At 43.1% G+C, this 18,657-nt stretch overlaps 1 protein-coding gene across 1 annotated transcript in view; it reads left to right on the top strand.

The window, feature by feature from the left end:
* Positions 1-17,784, top strand: part of LOC106810872 (nuclear receptor coactivator 5-like) — a 19,810-nt gene extending 2,026 nt beyond the window's left edge. The window contains exons 2-7 of the mRNA XM_014814339.1: positions 2,846-2,995; positions 3,374-3,535; positions 11,867-11,957; positions 12,882-12,990; positions 15,716-16,009; positions 16,339-17,784. Coding sequence (XP_014669825.1) covers positions 2,883-2,995; positions 3,374-3,535; positions 11,867-11,957; positions 12,882-12,990; positions 15,716-16,009; positions 16,339-17,054 — 1,485 coding nt within the window. The 5' untranslated portion in view covers positions 2,846-2,882 and the 3' untranslated portion in view covers positions 17,055-17,784. The remainder of the gene's footprint in view (positions 1-2,845; positions 2,996-3,373; positions 3,536-11,866; positions 11,958-12,881; positions 12,991-15,715; positions 16,010-16,338) is intronic.
* The last annotated feature ends 873 nt before the right edge of the window (positions 17,785-18,657 follow it).

Here is an 18,657-nt window from a genome sequence, read left to right as displayed (position 1 = left end):
TATATATACACGAGAAGATATATATAGCTGCACCCGCTGAGTAAATTATGAGCACGTTTAGTGAATAGACTGCGCTGTGAAAACTAGACACTGCTATTGACTCAATGGGCCCAGTGCGACACGCAGAGGCGTACGCTCATCACAGATCGCCCGTCCTAAAAAAATTTCCCCGAGCGTGTGACGCGTGGTTGCAGAGCGTGGCCAATTGGGCCCAGCCGGGCCCAGCGCCGATACTACGATCTAACATAGCTTCATACTCCGACCTAGATTGCGTCTTTACCCGCGATCTCATTGCCGCCTCAAGCAAGCATTTCCACCTACGGCTCAACACCACGCCCGGCATCAACGCTTGCCACTGTCGCGACTGCGTCATTATTTGCGACAATCAGATCGTGTTGCGTTCGAACAGACGCTTGCACTGTGCGCCTTAAGCACCGCCTACACGCGCGCCTCAAGCTGCGGCGCGCAATCGCAACGCGCCGAGGCTGCGCTGCAAACGAATCATAAAAACTACCGCGCCGCGTTCGTGATACAGTCATGCATTACCATTCTGCCGTGCTGTCAAATAACATCAAGATAATTATTAAGATAACATTACAACTTAAATCAAGAGTTATTTAACATCAAGATATTAACATCCAAGATTATTTTTCTACGGACGACAACTAATGCCGCAAAAGAAACGGGGAGAGGCCGTCGTGGAAGGGGGGAAAAGGCACACGAGCAAAGACCCAAAAGGTGGGCAGTAGTCCGTTCATCTCCATCAGCATCAAGGTGTAGCCCCTGGAATCAGAGGCCTGAGCAGCCCTCAAGGAATCCCTGCCTCATGCACGCTGGCCCCAATGAGAAGTTGACGTAAGACACCGAACGCTGGCGAGTGTACACCGGCCACAAGACCAGTGTCAGCCAGAAAGGCGCAAGAAGATAAGTTATCCAGTTCCTGATCAGAGGAAGAAGGAGCAGAGCAGGTGGATTGGCTGGCAGAAAACACTGTCTTCTACAACCAGAAGCTGAAGCCTACAAGAGACAATGACGGAAGAAGAATTCTCTGTGAGTAGAGAAGGCAGCCGAGATGGGAAAGACTGTAGCCGAGCTCAGACTCTGGTACACAGCCTCCGAACCGCTTTGACGTGCTGAAGAAAGAAGAGAATCTGGCCAAGGAAGAGGTGGAGATGACAGCAGAGGGACGAGTGGGTCCTACAACGCATTTCGCAAGTTCCTCTGAAGTTATACTGGAGTGAGGATGAGTTACACCCGATGCTAGATGCCTTTAATGGTGATTGCCACGTTTCAGTCCTTGTTCAAGTGCTTTTGCCTGTATCGGGCTGTCCTGCTTCTGGATTCTCGCCGGCAATCTGACAAGCAGTGTCGTCGAACATCATTCTCGGAGGATGTCCTCACGAAGTGAAGAAGGATGCTTGACACTCCATGCGGAGCCTCAGCCGTGAGCGATCACTAGTGACCATAGAGAAGTCGTCTTCTACCGAAAGCCACGGACGCATCCCAGCAAGAGTCTTGGTTGTCTTCTATTTCTCTTCCTCGTCTCCTGCACTCATCTGATGATGGCGTTGGCAATCAAGTACGTTCGAGTTCCTTCCTACGAGAAACATGGCATTGAGTAGTGTTAGCCTATCCCATGAGTGGAGCACTGAACTCGGTGGGCTGAAAGCCAGGGTAGCACCCCAAAATTAAAAACGTATGAAAACGTATTGCAGTCTGTGCTGAGAAACAGGCGACAATTTTCAGACGCCGACCTCGAACGCTTGCGATACACCATTCAGTTCGATACTATCATGCTTCGAGTACGTGGGTACTAACGCCCTTCCACGGTCTGCTAATACGCCCCGCACTGGCGTCTGTAGTTTCCGCCACGCGGCGCCGCGAACGTGCACGATTATTTTGAAACATCGTACAAAGTTTGGCCCAAAGTCTAAGATAAAGAGAGAGAGAGAGAGAGAGTAGTAAATTGAGACGGGGACAGGAAAACGGTGATACGGTGTGTATGCGAGCGGGAAACGGGGTAGAATTAGGTCGTGCGAGATGGTGTGCAAGGGGATGGGAGGTGGAAGGCAGGGGGAGGGAGGTCGAAGGCAGGGGGAGGGATATGGGATGTAAGGGTGTGGAAGTGAGAGGCAAGGGGAGTAAAGTGGGAGGCAGGGGGAGGGAGGTGAGAGGCAGGAGGTAGGTAGGTGGGACACAGTGGGGAGGGAGGTGGGATAAAAGGACTCCCCGCCCCCTCTAATTAAACTTGGAGATCCATGCTCATATGTTGAAATATGAATGTCAATGTCAATGTCATTCATTAACTTGTATTTGAATTGTTGTTCTTGTTCTTGTAATTAGCCCATAGAGATTAGGTGAGTGCGAAAGTGTAGCTGATATATTTGTTCGAATTGGCTACGAAAGTCAAACAAGAAGACTTATGTATAAGACGTCTTGCTATGCACAAATGAATTTATCAGCAGAACACCAGACACCAGATGAGCCCTGTCGCACTGCGGCACTTGTTCCTTTTATATGTAACATTATGTTTACATTTGCAATCCAGAGAAGCAGTGTGTTATCAGTTTTTTACACATTTATTTCAGTATAGAAAACCTTGTTTTTTTTGCAAGACACATTGTTTATATGTGTCGTTACATACATATATATATGTACATTATTTTTGCATGTATTGCACGGTGTTTGTTTGTTATCATTGTCCAGCCTGCATCGATGTTTGTTTGTTATCATTGTCCAGCCTGCATCGATGTCTGTGTTGCTTACTCTGGTCTCACGGCTATAAACATCTCTGCATGGGCCGTTGCAAATGACGTGCTTTTTGTTTTTGTGTTCCGTACATCAGTGCCTATTATAGAGACGACTCGTTCCGTGACCGAGAAATGTTCCGCGAGCGAGATCGAGAGAGGGAGGAGCCATACGGGCGCAATCGCAGACCTCCCCCCGCCGAACCTTACCACGATCGGAGAGGAAACGGCAGAGAGGAACCATACAGGTGGGGCAGCAGCAGCCGATATGATACTAGGCTACTAGATACTAGGCTCGGTACTCTGTAAAATCAAGTTATGAGTTATGTAAAGTCCAAGGGTACATACTATTTGTTGTGTAGTGTACCACCAAACATTGTATTAAATCTAAGGCTTGATTTCTTTGAATGCATGTGATGGCTAGTTAGATATGTCATTTTTTCGCTTATTTTCACTTCTGTTGTTACGAGTTTTCATTTTTTTACAACTGTGCCATGCCATTTCGCGCCTGCAGTGCATTTGCTGCACTCGACCTGACAATTGCGGGTTTTCGGCACCCGTTGATACCCCCCTCGTTTTATTTGCGATGTTTAAAGAGACTGAGGCTATTGATTTTGGGATAGCAGGCGAGAGCCGTACCCGGAGAGGGAGCGAGAGAGGGAGCGGGAGCGGGAACCCTACCATGAGCCATACCCGAGGGAGCGACCTACTCCTCCGCCGCCGCCGCCGCCGCCGCCACCGTCGAATCCCATCGAGTGTGAAATCGTTGTCATGTCTAGAACTATCAGGTGAGTGAGTAGCTGTACTAGCAACGAGTCACATCTAGATGTTTAGAACTATCAGGTAGGTAGCAACTACTACTGTACTAGCAACGAGTCACATCTATGTTTTGTGCAGTGGGATTCCAGTCCCATTGAGTGCGAAATTTATGGGGATTTTTAATAAAATAATGCGTTTTTATATGTATTTACGACGATTTACGTATAGAAACTATATGTTATTTTTACTGATTTCTCCGTATCTTTCCTTGAAGTTTTCATCGCCTTTCAATGCCTTTCGGTAGGTTTTCTGCGTGATTATTATTTTGCGCAGGCACTTATTTTGGAAATCCTCCAACATTTTTACTTCTTCCTTAGTTAAGATAGTCCATGTTTCACTGTTATTTAGGAAGGAAGGGAAAACTGTGAATTCGTATAATTTCACTCTTGCTTCTATAGTATGATTTCCATAATTTTGCTCTTCTGCCCATGATAATATTTCCCTCATCATGAACCTACATTTTTCAGTTCGGACTCTTATCATATCGTTATAACCTCCTATGTCATTAATTAAATCCCCTAGGTATGAATATTTGGTGCATTTTTTGATTACTTGGTTGCCTATAAATATATCCTTCTCTATCCTTTCTTTGTTTGGGAATTTTATAACCATTGTATTTGTTTTGTTTATATTAAATTCTAATCTTTTTGATTCAGCTAATCTGGAGATTGACTGAGCGATTTTTGTTACTGTTTTATAATCTCCAATTCCTAGAATATCGTCAATATATAATCATTAATTGTCATCTTCTAAAACTACAGACCATTCGCTGACCGCTGTGGTGATGTGCGCCGGGCCTTGAATTTGGCGCACGTCTCCACTGCGGACAGCACTTTATACTTGAACATCCTCGCTGTCGCGTGCGCATATCTCGCGGAACTGCGCGTCTCATCCGCGCGCAGCGCTTAGGATCAACAGCAAAGCTGTGCCACGCAATCTTGTATCATGTCTCTGGATATCCCAATGGCTACAGCACAGGATTACGGCTCAAAAGTCATTGGATCGAATCCCATCAGATTTTTTATTATTTACCTGTTTTCTGTATTTTCTATCTTTATCCATTTAACTATTTCTTTCTAATTAAGGCAAATATTTACATAATTTATTTACAACAATTTCATAACAACAAATAATTTTTACAACAATAAATTTTTTTTTTTTAATAGGGTTAGGTTTAGGGTCACATATCCTATGCACCATAAAACAGGAGTTTCAGGCACGCGATTTGTATTGATCAACCAATGGGATTTGGGAGGTATGCAGAATGCAGAAGGTTGCTTAAATGATGTGTACGCAACTGCATATCTGCATATCTGCGCCTAACAAAGGTGTCACTACGCACGACTTAAATGTTACGTTTATAACCGTAGCAACAGACCTCAGGTGAGCCCAGGCGCTCTGCGGCTCTTGTTTTGTTACTTCACAGCTTGGAGACATTAAATCTAATCTACATCAAACATAAGCAAGCATAATACTGTTATATAGCTTTTAGAATATTGTATTATATGCAGGGGTAGAATTGTACTTTTGAACACGGGAGTCCAACGGACTCCCTGCCCTCAAAAAGAGGGAGTCTGCGGCAAAATGAGGGAGTCCGCAGTCTGAAGTTCAAAACTAAAGATATTAACAACTAGAGGCACTACGGAGTGCATACCTCCGCCAACTAAAGTAACACTATAGTAGAACATTATCTATATTATGACACTACTGATAATATTAATGGACCTACCAATCCAGCCTTACACTTATCTATGAGTGACTTAGCTAGGCAGAGTGCACTGACTGAGTGCATATGTGTTAGGAGCTGTCTCGCTGCGCTGGCTGGCTGGCTGGCTAATATCGATCGCGCGAACACACGAACACTAGACTGGTATCCGGTCCCACCTCTCGGCTTAGTTACTCGATGAGGGAATCGAGATGGGAGCGAGTACCAGTCTAACGCGAACACACGAGAGTGAAAACATAACCTCCTCCAACTCCGTTGGGCGGAGGTCATAACGCATGTGCTTATTTTGAAGATTCATGCGGTTGGACGTCTGCCAAATTTTCTTTGGACATTTGCTGAAAAAATACGGTAATTTTGCCTGGGAATAATAAGGAGGCCGTTCTCTGGAATGCACTAGGTAGTATAGCAGAATTTTCAGGGAGTCACACGGGCTCCTGCATATGTCAAATCAGGGAGTCCGACAGTAAATCGGGGAGTATTTGACTCCGGACTCGCATTAATTTCGCACCCTGATATGATATATTTCAATATCTGGTAGCCGCGATCAATAACATTCAACCGATTATCTTCGATCATCGATCGGTTGGGTGCAACCGATGATCGATGATGAAATTCCAACCGATTCCAAATCCCATCACTAGTAATCACAGGAAATACAATCAGGAAGGTCGTAGAATTTGCCAGGTTATTTGTGTTAATTTTGCTCTCGACGCATTGATGGTTTACCTTTGAATTTGAGCCGAGGGAAGGATAAATTTATACAGGTGAGTAACGTGTCGAGTTCAGCCGAACTAGTAACGCATACCATTTCGTTGAAGGGTTATCACAGTGAAATATCGTATTAGTTTATAGGAGATTATCTTAAAGAGACAGACAAACATTGTTTCAGATATATATACCATATATGTAAAAACAGATGTAACCAGTTAAGATTTGTAGGGTGTACTATATAACTGTTACATACAACTCATATTTAGTGTAATGCATAAACTAATAGTAAAACCTGAAGTACTGTGATCCTGTGTAACAATAGTGTCTGGTAGAAAGAATGTGAATATAGAGGTAGATTATGCAACATGAGCCATCACCGCATGTGGAAACACATTGTGTTACCAAGAATAACCGGGCCATTTTGAACATGAGGTGTTTTACGTATTCGTTATCGGTATTGAACAGTGAAAATCAAATTAAAAATAATAGAAGCATGATTTTATAAAAAATAATACTGATAGCTGAGGTAGTATTATCCTGTAAAAACCATTGCAGTTTTAATCATAATTCATTCATACTTCTGAAATCAACCTTCTTCTGTGTATGGTAAAATAAGTAATGTGAGACGATTTTTTCTTGTGGATGAAGTGGTAACAGTACAGTAGAGTTAATGGCAGTTGGCCCAACTGTTGTTTTATTCTATAGTCTGAATTAGGGTATACTTTATTGGGTATTTATATATTTTAGTGGGTCCCGGGGCATCAGCCTGTGTGCCTCTGTATGTGGGAAATTCAGTAGAATGTACTGGTCTACTAACATTAAAAAAAGCAATGTAAATCCATGGCACTCTGATTATGTGTGACACTCAAAACAGCAATTTCTCTTTGAATCTTTGGCAGGCATATCCATCCATCGGAAGTTTGGCTTTGTCCAGTTTGAGAACGAGACAGACGGACGTGCGGCGTGCACTGGAGAGAATTTAACCTTCTGGCACGGGGTGAAACTTGGTACGTATGGCCATGTTGTCAATTGTGTTTTTATACGCATAGGTCTGCGTCCGTGGACGTGGCACAGTCTCAATGTCGCGGACGTAAGCGAAGTCGGTATACAGTGAAAACTGTATATATCAGTCACTTGAAGAAAATTCCAAAAGTGTCTTTTGTAGATGGCGTCCATTCTATATAGTATAGAGGTAATTTCATTGCATAACTGCCATTCGAAAAAAATATGCCGAAGGTGTTATTTATACTAGGTGCCCATTCTATAAAGGTGGTTTCACTGCATAACTGCCACTCAAGGGAAATGCAAATTGTATCCTTTATAGACAGGTGTCCGCTCTACAGAGGTGTCCTTTATAGACAGGTGTCCGCTCTACAGAGGTGTATGCGAAGATGGGGTTAACTATTTAGTTTTCATCGTATGTGGTTCAGTGTGTTGTGTTTTTTATAGACAGGTGGCCGCTTTACAGAGGTGAATGCGAAGATGGAGTTAACTATTTAGTTTTCATTGCACGCGGTTCGTCGTGTTGCATTTGAATTGTAAATGTCTTACTCCGCAGACGTTCATATGGCGGCTGACGGAATGAGAAGAGGCGGTGGAATGGATCGACGAAGTCCCGGGCTGGCGAGGTAAAAGCGGAGAGCAGAAACAATGGTCGTATTTGATTTACAAACTCGGGAGTGTGCTAGGCGGAAGAGAGGCAGTGCTACCGCTGGCGTTCACCACCTTTGCTATATGCGATGAATAAATAACAGTGGCGATTTGACTATACTATGTGGCGAATAAAATTGGCGAATGATTTAACTCCTCATAAAATTACGATTAAATAATGAAATCGTCGAATTGCAGTGTCGTGTCGTAAAATGTTTATGTACACCTTTTCCCATACCCATCACCTGTTTATGCCTTGCTTAGCACATACAATTAAGTGAACATTCATTAAAGTTTCATTGGGGCCTAAAAATAACTTTGGCGGCTGAAGTCTTGGCGCAACTTTAAAACATCCAGAGGGAGCCCTGTAGGCTGTAGAGGTCATCAAGGTCGCTTGCATCATCGGTGCATCATTGGGGGTCGTCCAATCAGGAGTTCTGCTGGCTGTTATCGGAAAATCCTGATTGGACAGACCGCTCCAGTGGCATTTCTCCTGTTCGGCACACTCCCATGTTGTGATTTGTAAGTAAAGAGAAGCCAATCTTGATGTGGTTTCAGTAGAAAGTGTTTTCACTTTTTACGAACTATAGATCTAGAATATTGTTGATGAGAGTTTGGGCATCTCCCTAATAATAGCTTATAGATGGAACTCTTCAAGATGGAAAGCAGCTAGGGGCTCGTTGTCAGAAACAAAATGAGTTAACATTAGTCTTAACATTAACTTCCACTCGTAAACCTTTGACAGAAACATCACAAAGTTACGAGAATGAAAAATCCTCGAAAATATCCTCTTAACATTACGAGAGCCCGGACCTTCTCGTAACTTTAATATGAAGTTAAAACTAACACATTTACACTACGAATTACAATTATAGTGATATAATATTTTATAATAATGATTAAAATGTGTTTTTCTTGAAAAACATCAAAATCATTAATTATCTACCGATCATAAAACAAAACAAAACATTTACAAATGGCGTATGGCATTTGTTCTCTTGTTTTAAATGTTTGCCACGCTTGCCACGGCTCTCGCGTCTCGTGTTACAGTGTAAGAATTTGTCTTGTGCAGAATAAATTCATGACCGTGTCGTTTTTCATCAACTATTATTTATATGTGTTTAGCCATCATGATATGCATAAATTGCTGTGATGAACAATAAATGTGTATGAATTTGAATTTTGTGATCGATTCTCATCCAATCAGCAGCCTTGTAATGAAGTTCCTGTTATCGTAAGTTTTCTAATAGCTGCGATGTGTTTCTGTCAACGCTCCTCTCGTTACATTAACATTAGTCGTAAGTGTTATCTTAGCATTAACATTAGCATTAACTTTACGATGTTTCTGACAACGGCCCCCAGATTCGTAATGTCTAAAGAAAAGGCACGAGTTATGATGACAAGGTCTGGATTACAATAAGGCAATGGTCAAGGATTGCAATAGAGGGATATTGATCTCCCTAATCTCCATCGTTGCTCTGTGTTTATATTAGTTTAATCATTTTAACGAGAGTGAAATTCGCGTGCTACTGATACAAACAGTGGTTTCCATAACAATTCCGAACAATACGCACGAGTAGTGCACACCATGTTTCCGCCGGACTTGTCACTCGGTGCTGTTGTTGTCTCGCGTTGGACAGGGACATGAGAGGTGGTCCGCCGCCTCCGCGCATGAGCAGGGACAGGTCGCCTCCTTTCCGCCGCCCAGGACCGCCGGAGCAGTTTGACAGAGAGCCACCGAGGTGGGAGCGCGAGGACAACTTCAGAAGAGACGAGCCACGGTGAGTCGACAAAACCTTCCACGCGAATTTCTTACCGCGTTCGGCCGTTTTCTACTCCTGCCGTGGGCTGGGCGTATCTTACAGAGCACGTCCGGAAGCATTGAATGATCGCTTGCTTGTAGTAATCCAGTCCAAGGTTGGGGTGGGGGTCGGTAGATAAGGGAATTCAGTTTGTCGTTATCTGCACTTGTTACTCTTATTCGTATATATATGTCACTAATTATAGAAAGAAAGGTCGAAAGTTAAAAAAATATTAGTTCGCATGATTTTTGACTGATATTATTTCTTATATGTATGTATGTATAGCTGTTTGGTTGTATTACTATTGATAGTTTATTAGCTCATCTGACATAGTCAGATGCAGCTTGTAGAATCGCATGAGCGTGTGTCCGTCCGTCTGTGCGACCGTCAAAGTTGGGCACAAATCTAAACGGCTCGACGTACGGATTCGAAAGTTGGGACGTAGGGGGGTAATCCGAAAACGAGTTGGGATGTCGAAGCTGGGTGTCAAAGGTCAAAGGTCAAGAGGTGTAAAAGAAGGGGGAACATTCCCTCCTTAACTTAAGGTATAGGGAGGAAATGCAGAATTGCGCCACAAATCTAATTGCTGCTATTGGTTACTACTTTACAAATGTTCCTAGAATTGTTCGACATTCAGCGCACATTGACGAACATTCGAAGAACAATGTTCGAGATATCAAACATTTCCGATCTTCAGAAACATTGTTCGGAACAAATGTTCGGCGACTTTCTTCACCGCACATTGCCGAACATTTCATGGAACATTGCTACGATAATGTTTTTGAGCAAAATGTTCGGCAAGGTGCGCCGGGCTTTAGCGTTTGATTATCCAAAAAAAGTTTTTTAAATTAAATTTGCAAACATTGATGAAATGACTCATTTTTTATTTTTGTGCGTTTTTAGCTCATCTGACGTAGTCAGATGCAGCTTGTAGAATCGCATGATTGTTCGTTCGTCCGTCCGTGCGTCAACAGTTGGCCACAAATCTTAACCGCTCGGCGTACGGTCACGATACTAGGGACGTCGGGGGGGGGGATCGTGCAAAGGATTCAGGATAACAAATTTGGGGTCAAGGGTCAAAGGTCAAGATGTGTAAACGGAGGGGGAATATTTCCCCCTTAACTTAAGGTATAGAAGGAAATACGGAATTGCGGCAGAAATCTTAACGGCTCAACCTAGATACTCTTAATATTCGGTGTATAGTGTGATGGGCAGAAAATCAATCACCAGTGCGAAATTGGAGGTCACAGGTCAAAGGGCAGTGGGGGGAAAGGTCAGATATCAGACATTTTCTGAGGACATGGGCTAACGGACAGAGTGGAAAACTTTTTTGCGCTGACCTACCATTTTTATCACTTTATTGAAAGGACCATGAAATGTGCTTTCCACTGACGTGCAAAGAGTAAGTGTCTGATAATCTTTTGACCTTCAAGAGGAGGGTTAAACATGGATTCCTGAACTGCTTCAATGATGTCACAGTGTTCTCATATAATTTATTCATGGCACATCAGGACCGTATCCAGAGGTTGGGCAGAGGGGGGTTACAAAATGGCGATGCGAAGCTTCGCCCCGAGCTTCTTTTTTTTTAACATGCTTAGATGCTATTTCCTGGCATCTAGTTCACTTCAATTGTTTGTTGAATTCATACAAAAGACAGTGTATATCACCATAACAATATTAACATCAATCAAATAAAATGAGATTTGTAACAAACTTGTCTCTGGTGTTGGGAATTATGACTAATTATCTCCGTGGTGTGATCCATCCAATCTAGATACTAGGATGATGACCTGTGACCAGCGAAAAAAATACACGGGAGCGGCGAGCGATTTCGCTCCCGTCAGCTTTCAAAGCGCTCTGGTAACAACAATTACGAGAGCGAAAATTTTGGAAGCTACGAGAAAAAATCGCTCCCGTGCCGCCAGCAGCGTTACGACCCGTTCCTCAACGTAGACAGCTAGGGTATCCAAAACATCTAGAGCTGCATGAACTCCCTCAACGCATGATTCGCCACACGAACAAAATGTCCCATTGAGTGCGAAATCGTTGTAGTGTCTAGAACTATCAGGTAGGTAGCAACTACTACTGTACTAGCAACGAGTCACATCTATGTTTTGTGCGGTGAGATTCGTGAAATGCATACTGACGTGCATAACTTCACAGTGCGTAGTAGGTTACTGTGCGATTATGATTTTTCGTGGATGTACAATTGCATGGTTGATGTGACAATGAGTAGAAACATTCTTGAATTGAAATTCATCAGTGTTTACTGCTACACTTGCATTTTTGTATTTTTGGTAGTATTTAATTTGATTTCTTAACACAAATAACTTAATAGTGTATGTATGTTCATTTATTATTTTTGTGAAACATTCTCCAATTCCTAGTATTGTACCGATTTTTGTGTGCAGAGAGTATGGAGAGTATATCGACAAGAGACTGAGGGAACTTGGACTCTCGACGGGCATTCTCTTTCTTGCCGAGGAGGCATCTCTCCAACAGGTAAGAAGAATTGTTCAAGCTAAATTGGTTACTAGTTTACCAATCTCATGCGATTGTCGTCTGCAGGTATTTAGTGTCAAGCTATGTTACATATATGGAGGAGGCCTGTTTCTCAAAGCTAGGTTTTACTATGTTCATGCCCGAGGGGAATTGGTGCTGTCACAGTATTGCACTTTTTTATTGAAAACAATGACCCCTTTAGAGGTATTTTGAGTGAGTTTATTTTGTACAGTTTTATGTCACGAGAAATAGTCACGAGTAGTGTGGTATGCTCACTTCACAAGGCATGGTTCGCACAGTCCTTGAAAAGTCCTTGAATTTGAGGGGAGTCCTTGAAAAGTCCTTGAATTTGAGGGGAGTCCTTGAAAAGTACTTGAATTTAGTAAATGTTGATTTTGTGCTTGAAAAGTCCTTGAATTTCGTGAAAATGTCCTTTAATTTCATAAAAATGTCTTTGAATTTTTAGAAAGAATCATTGCATGTAATAAAAATTGCGTTAAATGAGCTTAAAAAGCTATAGACACGATAGACAGTTAAATGATGATCACAAATTACAGTAGGTCAGTCAGTCATCAGTCAGTAAATCAAGGTATGTTGTAGAAGTGACAGTGTTTAGAAGGGTTTATTAATGTGATACAGGTAAGTTTTAGAGGTGACATGCAGTGATTAAGAATGGGGTTATTAAATTAATCCAGGTATGTTTTGTTCTGTGTATGAATTCCGATAAAATGTCTAATAAAATGTCCTTGAATTTTCGATAAAATGTCCTTGAAAAGTCCTTGAAAAAAATTACAGTTCTCCTGTATGAACCATGCAAGGGGTGGCTTTGTGTGAGTTGGCAAGGCTTCAGTGTCTTGTTGTTAGTCACAAATGCAAAAGTTATGTTCAGTGCTGGACCCGCTCTCTGTGTTTCCTTGTGTCTAGGCTTTGGACGATATCACTAGGAGACACTGCCTGTATGCCGTCGTCACGAATGTTCAGAATGAGGCGCATCGTTCCATGACGCTAAACATACTGCATGGAACGCCACAAGGTAAGTGTCCCTGCAGTGCTCTTAACTTATCAGGAAACGGTCGTGTCTCTCATGCGTTGTAATATGTTTGCTATAACAAGGACTGTGTATGCTCCCAACTTTGCAAGTACGTAACCGATAATTTTCGTGAGCAAAATGTCTTTTTTTATTAGAACAAGGATTCTTATTGCATACTGGTGAGAGGTGAGTCGTTACAGTCTTGTATCTAGAAAAAAATGATAGTTTATGTACGTGTATTGACTTTGTCATCTGAGATGCAAAGGTCGATCAGGGAATTGTGCATTACCCAATGCTTGGAAATTTTGCAAACAAACTCTCACACCACCATTATCCTCTAATTTGCTCTGAATAGGATTTACAAGTAAAATGTGGCATGCCCAGCTACAATAGTGTGAACGTTATGCGACGTGCTCTCCAAAAGCTGCTACTCCAAAGTAAATTTGTTGACAAGTAACTTGACACCTTTACTGACAAGTAATTGGTCTGTTCTGCACTATGGTTGCTCAGATGGCTATCATATGCCCAGCTAGCTCAGCTAGCATATCCCGAGCCATCGAAGAAAAACGCAGAGTTTGTGATAACCATTGCCCCATGCAGCCTTTAGTGAAGAATATAATGGCCATTTGGGTCACCATACTGCACACTCAATAAAAATGAAATATAATGTGGGAATGAAGATAAATGAGGGTGAAGTACAGAATGAAGTGGCACCTTCCCACACACTCGCAGTCTGTTGCAAATCAAGTTTGTACATCAGTTCGAAAAAATTGTCTAGCAGACCATCGTCTAAGATTTTTTAATTTGTTGACGCACATGTTCTTTTTGAACTGATTACTGTGGATGCTTGAAAACTGAGTGAACATCTTCAGAAATGCATTGACTACAGTCTTGCAAAAATCGCGAAACTCAATCACATGATTTTGTCGTATTTTTTCTGTAAGCACACTTTTCTGAAGGTATGCAGTTGCGGATAGACTGTCTGGAGTATGACTAGTAGTGACAAGTTTGATTCTCTACACAAATCTCTACAAAAAGCATGTTTTTGTGTGTTGCTTCTATACATGCTGTTGTATTTTAGCCTTCACAACAGGCCATATGTGTGAGCAGAATCATTGGGTAAAAGTCTTGAAATCGAGTAAACTTTATTACTGGTAAACATGCACGTAGCATTAGAACACGGCATATCGGGCAAAAATATCCCATATGAACCGACGGGAAATATGGAGTGTGGCGGCTCATGTAGTCACTAATCGATTAATAACAAATGTTAGTGACATCCTTTAAAAAATGAACAGAAAATGAGAAAATCACTTAAAAAATCATGCTAAAATTAACTGAACTACTTTAAAGCTGCACAATGTGCATCCAAACGCTAATTTCTCCAGTACTAACCTAGCAAATACTTCGTGTCATGCATAATCACACTACCTTATGCCAAAATAAACTAGTTCCTCCCATTTCACTGCGCGTTGTATTATAAAAGGTATTTGAAAATACCTCCAATATTGTTCAAATTCTCCGATGTTGTTGACAATTTCCCCAAGCAACCGTGCAGTGGTGCTGCGGTACAGCGGTACAGGTGTAGCAAAGCATAGCAAAGATAAAAACATGTGACGTCACCTAACCACTTCGAGGATAAATTGTTTGGCAAACAAGTCGGCGTTTGCGCCAGAATGCCAGTTTTCTCACCTCTTTCTTGTGGGTTTTAAGCAAACGTGCAGTGAAATGGGAGCAACTAGAGAGTATTTTGTCATAAGGTAGTGTGATTATGCATGCCACGAAGTATTTGCTAGTCTAGTACTGGAAAAATTTTGCGGCATAGTTTGGATGCGCATTGTGCGGCTTTAATGCAAATGTGGTATACAACCACTAAACATGACACGGTACACACCAAATTCAGTGGCAATGTGCGCGCTTGTCACTCTAAAAACACCCAGCGATCGCTACAGTCTCGCGTGCGCGCGCTGCAAGAAATGTGTGCTCAGCGCACCACAACTACAATTTTCAGGCTTTTTTCCCGACTATTTTATTGCGACTTCGACAGATGGCTTTTGCAAATATGTTAACCCTGATTCGATGAAATGATGGCATTTGTGACGTAGGCCTGGTCGCTAAACAAAGGCTGAAGCGCGAATGTTTGTACAACCCATTGTACCGGCTGGAATAAGAATACTTTTCACTTGCTGGTTGCATTTGTCAAGATGCATATGGCAACAGGCTGCGGTACTGAGTTGATACCGATTAATCAGTATGCAAATATGAAATGGCAGTTTTGTCGACGCGTTAACCCACACACGATCAACATAATCTCTTTGTAAAGGCTACTTGTGACGTTCTAGTAGTCACACAATGCAAACCATACGTGAAGGTTGTGGGGTCTCGTAATGACTGGTTGTTGTTGTTGACATTGACCATTTGTTGGCAATTTTGTCAAGTGTCACCTAACTAGGGGTGGCTTTATTTGTTGAGAACCCTTCCAGCTCTCACACGTACGCTTACACAGCGAATACCCCCTTCCCACAGAGTGACCAAGGGCAGGTAAATTCAAACAAAACTAAATAATTAGATTTTTATGCAAAAAAAAACATTCAAGCTAGTTACGTTGGTTGCTTTTAACGGTTCTCTCTGCGTCGAGATATCGTCGTCGTTCCGACCGAGCGGGTTTTCGCTTCGCGCGCACCCTGTGTCGTTCTGAGCTATTTTTTGCCTTGTTTTTCTAACGCAGAGCACCGCAACATGCCGCTGGAGGACGCGTTATCCCTCGTCGCACGTAACTTTGCCGAGTTCGGGAAAGAGCGGCGGGAGCGGCAGCAGCCGGCGGCGGCGGTGGCCGCGCGGCCCGCCGTGCCGCCCGTCGTGCCGCCCGTCGACAATAGTATTAACCACCTGCTGGGAATGCTCAGCGACAGTAAATACCTGTCGGTGGAGCAGCTTGGCCGGGTAATTGCGTATCTCGAAGACCGTCGTCTGCGGCAGGCGGAAATCGAGGGTCACCCTCTCGCTGCCAGCAACCACGCAGGTGAGCGGTTGTGACGGTTGTTCTCGTTGAGCGAGAGTGGTTAGCCAGCACGTTATTTCCGCTTGCTGTCACTTCCGCTAGTGTTTTACATTTGTGTTTACTAAGATCTCATTGGTTTTTATCGGTGAAATCGTATGTTCCGTCCATTATTTCAGATGTGCCGATACGGGGCACCGTATTTATGTGTTTCCCCGTCGACCTTTCTTAAATTAGTTGCACAGATTTATGTATTTTTTGTGTTATATGTATGAGTTATGCGAGCTTTTATATATTCAGCATCGGTGTCTGGTCACGGAAGCAGTGACGCTTCAACGATCTCTATGTTTCAGGCTCAGCAAGGAGTTTACCAGGAGCAGCATCAGCAGCAGCAGCTCCAGCGGCAGTAGTCGAGAACCCAAACGATCTGTTGAAACAACAGCAGGAACTGCAGGCGAAAATACTATCCGTGTTGAACAAGCCCGCAGCGAATCCGCCGATGTCGGGGGGCAACAAGGCTGCGCAGCCGCCGGCGCCATCTTATGGGAACTACGGAGGAGCACAGCCGCAGACGCCGACGTCGGTGGCCGGGATCAATCTGGACAACCCGAACATACAGAAGGCGATCGACAATCTGATCAACAGCGGGCCGAGGCTGCTGCAGAACCTGACGTCGGTGTCGTCACAGTCAGCAAGCACGCTGTCCGAGCAAGACGCGCCGACTTCGACGCAGCAGCCGGCTGTGCCGAACCCGGCGCCCTCTATCCACTCCGCGGTGGCTCCGCAGCAGCAGCAGCAGTGGCGCCCCTTGGTGCAGTGGCCGAAACAGCAGGCGCAGGTGGCCAGCCGACCCCCGCACGTACTGCAGCAGCAGCAGCAGCAGCACCACCAGCAGCAGCAGCATCAGCAGCAGCAGCATCAGCAGCAGCGCCACCACCAGCAGCAGCAGCAGATACAACAGCAGCAGATGCAGCAGCAACAGATGCAGCAGCAGCAGCAGCACAACGATGAGTTACAGCAGGGTGGCTTGGGTTTGCTAGGCGATGCACCCAATGCTTACATGTACTAGCGTAAAGCTGGCATCACGGCATCGGGAACGCCGGCTCTTTCACGCGGGCGAGTCAACCTTTCACCGTTGACTCCTACCTTTACTAACCCATCTTTTTTGGCGGGTTGCCCATTGTGGATACAAAATAAAAAAAACCATGTACTCAATAAAGTTGTCGCGTTCAGTTATCTATTTTGTATTAGTCGTACTGTTCATGTTGAATGCTTATTGTAAGGCTTTACCGTGTATTAAATGATGGCTGCTAGACGTGGCACGCATCAATCATTCCATGAGAGTAGGATGTTGCACTATCGCGGTATATACAGCAGTCCAATTTTCGTCACTGTGAGGAAGAAGACAGATAGAAACGTTCTGTCACGACATGGAAATGATGTTGAAGATGAAGTAGTAATAACAGTAGTTAGTTTCCAGTTCAACAGCTAGTGGAAGGGCACAACACGGCTGGCTTATATTTTATTACGTCTAGTTGTAGGGCGATACACTATTTGATGGCAGCAAGTGAGCTGTGGACTAAATTTGCTTACATGTGCAAATTACTAATGAATTGTACTGTAAGGGATTCGAGTTTAATTTGCACTGTGTCGCGCTCATTTTTTTTAGCCTTGGGCTATTTACAGTTGGACAGTTGGCAGGTGGCAGGATGTTGTATTGTCATGTATGTCAATTTTGTTCCATCTCAATACTTTACTGAATGCTAATAAAAGTCAGTCTTTGTGACTGTTAACTGTCACGTGTGATGTTTTGATATTTTATTCTACGAATTGTTATTCATATCGCTGAGTAATAAGATTATTACTATTATTATTATCACGAGTATTAAGAGTATGAACCAGAGTGACCACAAATTAAGTTTGCCGTGCATTCGTTTGTTTACCCATACGTCGATGTCATCAAGTTTCAACCATGGCTACTCTGAATGAGTGTGGTGTTGGCACATGACAACAAACAAAAGTGTGGCTCAACGAAGAAAAAACGCATGCTTCTCCAGAACTACAAAGGAGTAATACATTCCAGCAGGTGTGGGGGAATTGTGGATCATTACACACTTTTCACATTTTCAGCTTCAATCACAAGTATCTAAGTCTTTCCACGGCTCCTCAGCTAAGCATGCACCTGTGTTCGTGTGCGTGCGTGCTTGTGTGACTATTGTGTGTGTGTGTGTGGGGGGGGGGGGTTACCAATCTCTATGTAATGCTGCGATTGAAATAAATCTGAATAGGTTCATCTGATAGAATTAAGCCGAATGGATGTGTTGGAAGTGATTTTGAAACATCTTATATATACAATATAGTACACATTAGTTGACAATAAACAATAGTTTTACTAAAAGTAAACGACATTGTATTAATACTGTTGTTACACGCGCATAATTCCTATTCTTGATTTGCATAAAACAGCAGCCAACTTATGGGATATTTTAGCAATGACATAGGAAGATCAGCATGTTTACATGTGCGTTTAGGTCGATCACTGATAGCATATATTTAAGGTAATACAATTGACATGACACAAAAAATGCGAAGGGCACCTCATACCAATGATATCCCAGTTTTCATTAAAAAAAACTATAATTCTTTAGCCATAATATATTCGTAAATATTCA

The sequence above is a fragment of the Priapulus caudatus genome, unplaced genomic scaffold (assembly GCF_000485595.1).
Source record: "Priapulus caudatus unplaced genomic scaffold, Priapulus_caudatus-5.0.1 Scaffold481, whole genome shotgun sequence".
Taxonomy (NCBI): Eukaryota; Metazoa; Priapulida; class Priapulimorpha; order Priapulimorphida; family Priapulidae; genus Priapulus; species Priapulus caudatus.
Note: the sequence above shows the minus strand (reverse complement) of the source record. Positions and strands in the feature narration are given on the sequence as shown.